Here is a 10634-nt window from a genome sequence, read left to right on the forward strand (position 1 = left end):
GGGGGGGGGGGGGGGGGGGGGAGGCGGAGCAGCGGCTGCTCCATTTCTGGCCTCACCATGCCAGGAACCTCCAGAAGGTGGGGAGGGAAGCCACTAATAAGGAAAAACACAAGGAAAAGAGGCAAAAAGAGGAACAAAGAATCTACAGAACGCTGACAGAGAAAAGCAGAGGATGAAAGGAACACAATGAGAGCTCAGAGGAACTGAGCGAGAGACAGAACAGCCACTCACCATGGCACTCAGGAAGCCCCGCTCCAGGGCGTTGAGAGTGGGCACGGCCACGCCCCCTGCAGCTCCCCATTCATCGTTGAAGACCTCCTCCTCCTCCCCTTCGTCATAGAGGTACTTACTGGCCACCATCTGCAGAGGGGCCAGAAGCGGTGTCAGAAGAGCTGGCACCCAGCTCCTGGCTCACCAGGGAGATGAAGGGGAGGGGCGTCCTACCATGGAGATGAGGAACAAGTCAGAGGATGACACGTGCTGTAGGTAGTCTGGGTTTCGATGCCGGAGCCGCTCGATGTACACGAGAGCAAGCATCATGGCACACGGGGAGATGCACGCCTCCCTGCGTGGTGGAAAGGGTCACTAATTAACCCCAGGGATCTTTCCGCTCTTAGAACTCTTATGATGCTCACCCCTGTGTCTTTACATCTTCTCTTTAGAGATAACTATTTCTCTTTCCCTAGGGCCCAAACATTCTCATCCCGTCCCCCTCAATTTCAGGCTCACCGGGACACATGAGCTACATATTTCTTCTGGAGTCGGCGAATAGGGCTGGGGGCTGCCTTCTGGAGCAGTTCCACAGCAATGTCTGCAGGAGGCAAAAGAAGGCAGAGTAGCCAAACAACTCCTCCCTTACCACCCTGCCCCCACGCACACCTAGTTCCCGCTGCTATCAGCAGAAAATTCAGATCTCTACGATCAGGGACAGGACCACAGTAACAAAATAGATCAAATTCTCCCATGTTGAGACAAAGGCCCATTCCACATTTGAATTTCAGCTCCTTCCAGCAGAAAGGCTTATTTCCAGGTCACGTGAAATTACCTAGATTTGTCTTTCGCCCTGCTCATCTGAGAAAATAAACAGGCCTTGTGAATTCGGGATACCTATACGTGTCTCATATACAAATCAAGAGTGATACAAATTCATAAGACAGCAATGTTTTCTACTCATCTGGACTGAAAAAAACGTGAAACGGAAAGCGGGTCCTTGTACTAGGTAGCAGTAAATTAGCCATGACCAGACAGTGTAGCTCATGGTGTATGCACCTACTCATTTCGGTGACGGCTGACAACCCCATCTTCATGCTTCTCACTTGTCCAATCACGCAACACTAACCTGCCACGGGGCTGGAGAGTTCCTCCAAGCTGCAGTCAGCTTCCCAGTCCCAGCCATAGTAGAGTCTCCTTCGGATCCGAGCACTCAGTTTCTGGTGTCCGGGGAGGAACTGAAAAACGGCAGGTGGCGGAGGGTGAAGGGCAGAGAAGGCTACGGTGGAGATCCTGGCTCCAGCGTGGAAGTGGGGTGTGGGGCAGCAGTCTCACCTCACTGCTAGTGGAGCCCATGCCCCACCCCACCCCGTTCTCCGAATTATTTGCCAATTGCAGCCTATCTACAGTGGGGGGTCCGGGGGGCGGGAATCCTCCGCCACTGACTGCTCCCCAGGAGAGGTCCTCCGAGAACCTCCCGGGCTGGCTAACCCTACCTCCATTCCTCTACCCCGCGGCTCTCCCTCGGGGCCCAAGGAGCCGGGGCCTCGAGTAAGCAAGGCTTGAGAGGTTGCCCCCTGACTTCCGGACCGAGCCGTCAGGGGAGCTGACGACCCCGCTCGGGTGCCCAGGGGAGCGCCCGGGGTCCGGGCTCAAGCACCGGGAGGCCGCGGAGGGGGCGGGCCGCGCTCTCACCGTAAAGTCCTGGAAGCCGGTGAGGGAGAAGGTGCCTTCTTCGTCCAGCAGGAGCCCGGCCAGGTCCATCGCGCCGCCACTCGCCGCCCTGCGAAGGTGGAAAGGAACGCGTGGTAAGGGAGCCGCGGAGCCCTCGCCTGCGCGCCGTCCTCCCCAGCGCAGACCGCCGCCTTGGCCAGCGCAGCCCCCTGTCCTCGCGCCGGCGGCGGCAGGCGGGGCCGGGCTGGCGGGCGCCTCTTCCTGTTCCGCCCCGGGCGGGGCTCCGGGCCCCGAGATCCGTCTCCCGGTGCGGGCCTCGGGGGCCCGGGGCGCTCACCTCACGCAGTGGAGAGAAGATCGGGCTGCCAGGCGCGTGCAGCGAGTCTGCCCCGTCGCGCGTCTGCCCGGCGTTTACTAGCCGCGGGAGTGTCGCCGGCGAGTCAGCGCCCGGCACTTCCTGCCACCCGCTGGGCCCAGCCGCCAGAACCGACCGCCTCCTGGTCGCCCCGAGCCCGGGCGAGTCCCAGATCTAAGCCCCAGCGTGTCCTCGTCTGGGTAATGGGGACAATTCCCAGGGGACCATGCCACACTGAGGATGAACGAGCCCGGCTGACCTTTTCGTACCAATGCAGATAATTAATGTAAGTAAAACCAAGATGCAGGACGAGTGGCTGCCAAATGTTTTGAAAAAGATAACACAGAGCAATGTACATACATACAAAACATCGGAAAGAATACGGAAAAAACTTAACAGTGGGTGCACTGTGGTCAAGGTGGCAAGGAAACTTTTTGCTGTATACCTTCCTGCCAGTAGTTTGAATTCTAAACCAAATTACGTTCTTTGTGGGGTTACTGCAGAAATTAAATGATCACAAGGGACCACAAAGCGCCTGGTACGTTGTAAGCCTCAATAAATGGTATTAGCATGCCTCCCCAAAATAAACATCTAATCAGGATTCTATTTTTAAACTCACCCCGCAACCCCAATCTCCTATTTGAGCAAGGGATCGGAAAGAGTTCCGATATGTGCAGGCAGTAAAGTTTACGGAAGGGGATGAAGAGAAAACAACTTTTCTGACTAAACGAAGCTGTTTTTGAGTCGGTCGAGTCACGCGCTGGTGTTTGTTTATCTGCTGAGGGGAGGGAACTGGAAGGACCAGTAAGTCAAGGGCTGAGTAATGGGACGGCCGCCGCCCTTCCCGAGCAGAAGCATTTGGGACACTGGGCATTTGGAAGCCCACTCCCTGCCCTTTCGGTCCGCATCGCACTGGGAATACCAACTCCCTAGCCGCCCTGCCTACACAGGGAGAAGAAAACGGGCTGGCGTGTAGAAACGCGGAGATAGTCCTTAGGCCCCGCAGAGCACAACAACGCACCAACCGGCCGGGGAATCACGACTCCAGCAGCCACAACACAAACCTGCGCAGAAGCAGGGTCGCTGGTAGCCTCCTGCGCGCAGGCGCGGGCCGCCCTATTCCCGGCGGTTAGTGTGCGTCACGTGACGGGCTCGTTGTTCCGCCGTCACGTGACGGGCCTCGGCGGCCTCGGCGGCCTCGGCTGCGCTCTCCGCGGCGTGCGCCCCCTTCCGCCTGACGCGCCCCCGGCGGCGGCCGCGCAGCCCTGGCTCCTCGCGGGCTCGGGCGGCGGCTGCGACGGGGCTATGGCGAGCGGCGGTGGCGGTAGTAACAACGGCGCAGGTGGGGGCCCGGTGCTGGGCCTGAGCCTCGGCCTGGGCCTGGGTCTGAGCCTAGGCATGGGGGAGGCCACCGGCGAGGCGGAGGAGGAGGCGGCCACGGCCGAGGCGGTGGGTCGCCTGGCCACGACGCTGTGGCTGCGGCTTCGCGGCTGGGAGGCGGTGCTGGTGGCAGCGCAGAGGCTGCTGGTGTGGGAGAAACCTCTGCACAGCCTGGTCACGGCGGCCGCGCTCAACGGCCTCTTCTGGTAACGGCCGCGGAGGAGGAGGGGGCGGGGCCGGGCAGCGCGGGCGCGCGGGGGCGGGAGGGGCCGCGAGCACCATTCCCGTTCCCGGGGTTGACACTTGCCCCGGGGGAATGGCCCCCTTCCCCCGGCTGTTGTCCGTCGGGGTTGCCCCATTCCTCTATCTCGGGTCTCGAGTTAGGCCTGGAGGTTCCCGTTCCCCCATCAGTGGGCGCTTTTCAGCCTTTTCGCCATGGATGCGGGAGCCTCTCACCCACTCACCGCCGAGGTGCCTGTTTCTCCCTAAGGTTGCTGTCTTCGTCGTCCCTCCGGCCCTTCTTCCTACTCAGCGTCTCGCTTCTGGCCTATTTTCTGCTGGATCTCTGGCAGCCTCGCTTCTTCCCTGACATCTCAGGTGAGTGTTAACTTCATTCACCAAGCCCCGTTGTGCACTTGCTTTGTGCCTGACCCTGCTGGGTGGGTTGAAAGGGGAGGGAAGATGTACAGCAGGCAACCAGCTGCCAGGCACCAGCACTTCCCTAGTTGGGAAATGGAGAATTGCCCTCTTCTCAGAATGAGCGTTACGTGAGTGTAGTAGTTAAAGAGTGTGGACTCTACAGCCACTTTGCCTGGGTTCCGTTGCTTGCTCTGCCATTTGCCGTGCATGTGACTTTGTAAGAGCTGCTCAATTTCTGCTGGCCTCAGTTTTCTTTTTTATGAAACAGGGATGATAAAATTTACTTAGTAAGGACGTGAAAATTGAATGAGTAAATACATGTTAGGTTTATGGTAGAGTTTCACATACCACAGGAATCATAGGAGTGTTAGGTTCTGTTTTGTTGTTGTTATCCGTGTATCTACTAAATAGGTGTTTTGGAGCAATTAGGGGTCAGGCTGTGTGAGTTGCTTGGGATGTAAACATGAATAAGATGTGTTTGAAGGGCGCTCAGTCGGTTAAGCATCTGCCTTCGGCTCAGGTCATGATGCCAGGGTCCTGGGATCGAGTCCCGCATCGGGCTCCCTGCTCGGCAGGGAGTCTGCTTCTCCCTCTGCCTGCTGCTCCCCCTGCTTGTGTTCTTTCTCTTTGTCAGATAAATAAATCTTAAAAAAAAAAAGATGTGTTTGAACAGAGTGAAGTTTGGGACGCCTGGGTGGCTCAGGCGTTGGGCGTCTGCCTTCAGCTCAGGTCATGATCCTAGGGTCCTGGGCTGGGGTCCCACATCGGGCTTCTTGCTCAGTGAGGTGCGTGCTTCCCCCTCTGCCTGCCACTCGCCCTGCTTGTGCGCTTGATCTCTCTCTCTCTCTCTCTCTCGCAAATCAATAAAAAAATCTTTGAAAATAGCGAAGTTTGGAGCGCTTGCCTGGCTCAGTTGGTAGAGCATGTGACTCTTGATCTTGAGGTTGTAAGTTGGGGCCCCATGTTGAGTGTAGAGATTACTTAAAAATAATAAAATCTTTTAAAAAGAGAAGAAAAGAGGGAAGTTTAAAGGAGGAGACAGACGTACAAATACAAACAGCACTAACAATGTAATTTTTTCTGCAATTGGCATCTGAAGAAAGTGCTCTGGGAATGCAGAGGAGGGGCAACCATTCCTGCCCCAGGGAGTGTCTCCCAGAGCCCTACCACTCAACTTGTTCCCCTACTCTCTTTATAGCATCATCTCCAGAGGAGACGCACTCTGACAGGTGAGTGCAGGCCACCTCTTGAAGACAAATACCCAAACCCTGTCTTTCTTGTCAGTGTCAACACAGTACACGGCAGCTTCTGCAGGCACAGACCCCAGCATAGCAAATGGACTGGCAACAAGTTTGGTCCTGGGTTCCTATTTAGGTGTTTGGGTGCCTGCTCCTTTGGGGGCAGAGGTTTGGAAACTCTGGGCTTTGCTTCCCCAAGTTCAGAACAGCCTCCCTTTGGGAGGTGGGGTTGTCTGCTTGCTTAGAGTGAAGATCTCATTGGCATTCTCAGAGGGATTTGAGTGCCTAGGAAGCTGGTGTCTGAGGCCTCCAGGGGTCATGTCATGTCTCCCCAGTGAGGGTGCGGGGTCAGGCGCCCGGCCGCACCTGCTGAGTGTGCCCGAGTTGTGCAGATACCTGGCTGAGAGCTGGCTCACCTTCCAGATTCACCTGCAAGAGCTGCTGCAGTACAAGAGGCAGAATCCAGCTCAGGTAACCTCCACGTCATAAAACGGTTTCCTGCACTGTGGGGAAATAGAGGGGGGTGGGAGGTGGGGAGGAGTAATGTGAAATCCCTGGCTGGCTGGCCACTGGAGAAAGAGGGCTGGTGCCTTTTTGAGGCAACATTCGCCGGTAGTAGCTTGGTACAGGAGTAGTCTCGTTTCCGGGAATACGCGTTTGATGTTTTTGTACTGCTGCTTGTCAAGGCAGCTCAGTTTGAGTTATAGGTGTTTGGTGGTGTCTGGTGTAAGCTTCTTGAATTGGTGGTCTTGGGCATTCTCTTGACTAGATCGGATCACCACCTCCCTAGAAGGCATACCCCTCCTCTGTCAGCTGAGCAGCAATTTCTTGCCCAGATGAATGGGGCGTGTACTTTTTAGACCCTCTGCTCTTCTCTGCAGTTCTGTGCTCGAGTTTGTTCTGGCTGTGCTGTGCTGGCCGTGCTGGGACACTATGTTCCGGGGATTATGATTTCCTACATCGTCTGTGAGTAGGGTTTAACCCCTGCCTTTTCTGAAGCCCTTTCCTTCTCTTTTACTGGACAGAATCAAAGGGATTGCCTGACTCTAAGGGAGGACGGTGCTCTCTCTCTGTTTGGTTATCCATTTACGGAGGTCTCCAGGGGGTGCTGGAGTATTAGTAATAGTACAAGAGTCATCTGGGGAGGAGAGGAGTAGACGTGGAGCGAGGAGGTTGGTATAGCCTCCAGAAAGCCTTCAGCCTTTTCTGTTTAGGGACCGGTTAAATGGGGGCCCTTAGGAAATAGGCATAGGGAGCTCTGAGTGAACTGTCTAACCCCCTAGTGCTCAGTATCCTGTTGTGGCCGCTGGTGGTTTATCATGAGCTGATCCAGAGGATGTATACTCGCCTGGAACCCCTGCTCATGCAGTTGGACTACAGCATGAAGGCAGAAGCTGACGCCTTGCATCACAAACACGACAAGAAGAGTAAGGGGCTCCCATACCCAAGAGGGGGTTCTGCGAGAAGGGCATTGGTTTATGGCTCATGAAGTGCCCTGGAACTTACTTTCCAGTTCCTTGGCTGTGTTTGTCCCCCACCACTGTCTCTGCTTGGTCACTGACCTGCTGTTCTTATTTTTCTAGAGCGGCAGGGGAAGAACGCACCCCCCGGAGGTGATGAGCCACTGGCGGAGACAGAGAGTGAAAGCGAAGCAGAACTGGCCGGCTTCTCCCCGGTGGTGAGGTCCAGGGTAGATGGGATGTCAAGTAGAAGGCTGGAGGAGAATCTGCTTCATAGTAGTCGCCTCTCAGGGGGGTGGGAGTCACTGGGTGGGCGGGTGCTTTTGAAAAAATGGTTCTCTCATTTTCTCACCTGTTGTGTTTTCCGGGTTGTCCTGCAGGTGGATGTGAAGAAAACAGCATTGGCTTTGGCCATTACAGACTCAGAGCTGTCAGACGAGGAGGCTTCTATCTTGGAGAGTGGTGGCTTCTCTGTATCCCGGGCCACAACTCCACAGCTAACTGATGTCTCGGAGGGTATGAGAAGCCCTTTGCCCTTCCAATCTTCCTGGTCCTTGTGGATGTTGGCTGTGCTCTCTGGCTGTCGCTCCCATAAATGTTTTTTCTGGGACCCGATGCTCTAATTCGACTTCAAGCTCCTGAAAGACCTTACCCTCTAAGGCCTGGTCCAGTATTCCATGTCCTGAGTTCTCATCCTTGAACCGATTGCCTGTTGTGATGGTTTAGGACAGCAGGTCCATCCACCCATGCCTCACCCTTTGTTTCCTGCACAGATTTGGACCAGCAGAGCCTGCCAAGCGAGCCAGAGGAGGCCCTGAGCCGAGAGCTGGGGGAGGGAGAGGAGACAGAGCCGGCCCCTCCTGAAGACCTGCTGGGGCCCTCTCAGGCCCTCTCAAGGCAAGACCTGGACTCGGAGGAGGAGGAGGAAGATGTGGTAGCCAAGGAAACCTTGCTTCGGCTCTCGTCCCCCCTTCACTTTGTGAACACGCACTTCAATGGGGCGGGCTCTCCCGCAGATGGAGCGAAGCTGTCCCCTGGAGGACCAGTGGAGACACTGAGCCTGGAGGCAGGGAGTGGTGACCTCACCACTCCACCGATCACCCTGTCACCCCTACTTTGCCTTGCTGAAAGTGACCCAGTCCCCTCCCTCTCCGTGCTCCCACCTCTTCCCCAGGACTTGCCCCGGCCCCTGCTTGCTCCCGAGGAAGAAGAGGCACTCACCACGGAGGACTTCGAATTGCTGGATCAGGGGGAGCTGGAACAGCTGAATGCTGAGCTGGAGTTGGGGCCAGAGACATCCTCAGAGCCCCCCGATGCTCCGCCCCCTACCTCCCTAGAGCCCAACACCCTGTCTCTGGTACAGTCAGGCCAAGAGGCTCAGGCTGTGGCAGAGCCATGAGCCATGGGGGAAGGGGTTGCAGGCACAGTAGGGTTTCCTGGCTAGGGGCGCCTCTCGTTCTTCCCTGCTCTAGGGAGAGCTCATGCGTGGGGAAGCTGGCTGTCAGACAGTAGCGAGCCCACCCCCTGCCTGCCTGCCTGCCTGCCTGCCTGCCGTCCCAGGCCTGGTACAGTGCCCGTGCCTGGGATTGGTTTTAAGTTTGTAAATAATTTTACACTTGGGTTAGTGGATGTGAACAGGGCCAGGGAAGTCCTTCCCACAGCCTGCACTCGCCTCCCTGCCTCATCTCCCTTCTCGTTCCACTATGCCTCAAGCCCTGGTGGTGTGTCCCTTGCTCTTTTCCTCCTATCCTCAGGGACCTGTGCTGCTTTGTCCTCGTGTCCCACTGGTGGCTTGGTTTGGGCACTTTATCATTCTTCTCTCCTGTCCCATGTCTCCTCCTGCTTTGTTTCCTGGCTGTGTCCTGGCCTTCGCAGCTCAATCCCCACTCTTGGCCAGCAGGCCGTGGCTAAGCTTTCAGGAGGCTCCTGTCTGCGTGGTACAGAATAAACCTTGGGTGGTGGGTCAGGCCAGTGGTGATGTGCTTAGGTCACTGAAGGCCACGTGAGCTCCACGGCACCATTGCCCTCGTTCCTCCCAAGCTTTCCTGCTAAGGGAGGAGAGTAGGAGTCCCACAGCGTGTGCTCCAGCACCGTGTCAGTGAGCAGGAGCTGTGTCCTGTTGGGATGAAGGGCTTTCTTACTATCCTAGGAAGGAATAAAGAGACTGCTCTCTGGGGGCTTGGATGGTCCCAGTGTGGTGGGACCCCCTGGTAGGGTCAGGAGGTGGACAGTAACATCTGTGCAGGTGTTGACTGGAAAAATAAAGTGTTGATTGCCTGGAACTGCTGCCTTTCCGCCTGCCTCACTGCGAGATGCCTCCCACACTGCTCTGTCCCTCCTCACCCTCCTGTTCCCCATTCTCTCTCGCTCCTGGCTCTTTATTTACCTGGGTGCGAAACAAGGCCAAAAGCAAGCGTTACCCTAACAGCCCTAACTTGCCCTTAGTCATCTTCCCTGACAGTGTGATTTGTTTAGTGAGATTTAGCATGTGTGAATAAAGTATATGCAGGAGGAAATTGCTTCGTCTTCCCAATCAGTAGAAATTGAGGACCGAAACAACTGTTTACTATGCTGCCTAGAACCTTAATGTCCTCAGAAGTCCTTACTCATCCACATGTTACCAATTAGCTCACTCAGCTGTGATTTATCTCTCCTGGGGACCCAAACAAGTAGGGCTTAATGCCCATATCAAAACTGATTTGTGGCCAAGGTACACTAAAAAATAGTATCTTACACTAATTGAAGGCTAATATGTGCTCAGCACTCTTCTGATTTATGGTTGGTTGGTTGGTTTAAGATTTTATTTAAGAGTGTGCTGGGGTGGGGGAGCAGAGGGAGGGGCGGGGGAAAGAGTCTCAGGCTGACCTGTGCTGAGTGCGGAGCCTGGCTCGGGGCTCCATTTCACAACCCTGAGATCACGACCTGAGTCGAAACCAAGAGTTGGATGCTTAACCGACTGAGCCACCTGGGTGCCCCAGTGATTTATATTAGCTCCTATTTTTTCCTCATAATCCTGAGATACATACTGTTAGTAACTCCGTTTTACAGATGGGTTAACTTTCCTGAAAGCCACAGTCCTAGTAAATAATGGAAGTCAGGATCCAAACCTAAGCAGTTTGGCTCCAGAGATCGTGCCAGAACAGGAAGCCCCTGTCCATCAAAAGGGCACAAATGGGAAGATGTTCAAGGACATGGGAACCACAGAGAACCAATCTAATATCTCAGCTTCATAGAGTGGACTCGTAGTAGTCCTTGCTCTTTGGGGAACAACATTAGAGAAAGACCTAACCTTAGCAGAGGGCCTCTTCGTGAGTTCACACCCTCTGCCTTCAGCTGGGAGGGACTACCTTGCAATGCTACCTGACTGGGGTTGACTCATATGCCATGTCTCTCCTAAGTGTGTGGGAATATTTTCCTTCCCATTTACTTCACCTTTGCCTGAGAGACCATCTGTGAGAGCTGATTGACACCCTGTCCTCTGCCTCTAAGGAACATGAACTTTTAAGCCTCCAGAGGTCTCAGAAGGGAATAGGAAAACAGTTCTAATCAACAAACAGGAAATGCAAGAAAAATAGAACCAACTAATCAGAAAGACAATGGCTGCCATATGTCTCATCTTTAATCCATTTCCTTCTTAAACTTATAGTCTGAAGATGAAGACAGAAGCCTCAGTTGGAT

General features: G+C 55.1%; 2 protein-coding genes across 6 annotated transcripts in view; one reads left to right on the forward strand and one right to left on the reverse strand.

Annotated features, from left to right (window-relative positions):
* Positions 1-2907, reverse strand: part of CNPPD1 (cyclin Pas1/PHO80 domain containing 1) — a 5562-nt gene extending 2655 nt beyond the window's left edge. The window contains exons 1-6 of one of the 2 annotated variants that reach the window (XM_021702832.1): positions 2859-2907; positions 1906-1993; positions 1340-1448; positions 730-811; positions 445-565; positions 232-360 (exon numbers count right to left, since the gene is read on the reverse strand). In XM_021702832.1, coding sequence (XP_021558507.1) covers positions 232-360; positions 445-565; positions 730-811; positions 1340-1448; positions 1906-1974 — 510 coding nt within the window. In that variant the 5' untranslated portion in view covers positions 1975-1993; positions 2859-2907. Of the gene's footprint in view, positions 1-231; positions 361-444; positions 566-729; positions 812-1339; positions 1449-1905; positions 1994-2221; positions 2295-2858 lie in introns of those variants that run through there. The other variant, XM_021702830.2, reaches the window with a different exon arrangement.
* On the forward strand, positions 2163-9688 carry RETREG2 (reticulophagy regulator family member 2). 4 transcript variants are annotated; one of them, XM_044913756.1, is made up of 10 exons: positions 3199-3825; positions 4110-4216; positions 5457-5487; positions 5832-5967; positions 6378-6462; positions 6780-6923; positions 7080-7174; positions 7337-7472; positions 7730-8022; positions 8131-9688. In XM_044913756.1, the coding sequence occupies exons 1-10, from the start codon at positions 3545-3547 to the stop codon at positions 8353-8355; spliced, it is 1533 nt and encodes a 510-aa protein (XP_044769691.1). In that variant the 5' UTR covers positions 3199-3544; the 3' UTR covers positions 8356-9688. The 4 variants fall into 4 exon arrangements, with proteins under 4 accessions (XP_021558504.1, XP_044769691.1, XP_021558502.1 ...); XM_021702829.2 differs by lacking the exon at positions 3199-3825 and adding an exon at positions 2163-2525 and having other exon boundaries at positions 7730-9681; XM_021702827.2 differs by having other exon boundaries at positions 7730-9686.
* Positions 9689-10634: the final 946 nt, after the last annotated feature.

This window comes from Neomonachus schauinslandi, chromosome 3 (genome assembly GCF_002201575.2).
Source record: "Neomonachus schauinslandi chromosome 3, ASM220157v2, whole genome shotgun sequence".
Classification (NCBI taxonomy): Eukaryota; Metazoa; Chordata; class Mammalia; order Carnivora; family Phocidae; genus Neomonachus; species Neomonachus schauinslandi.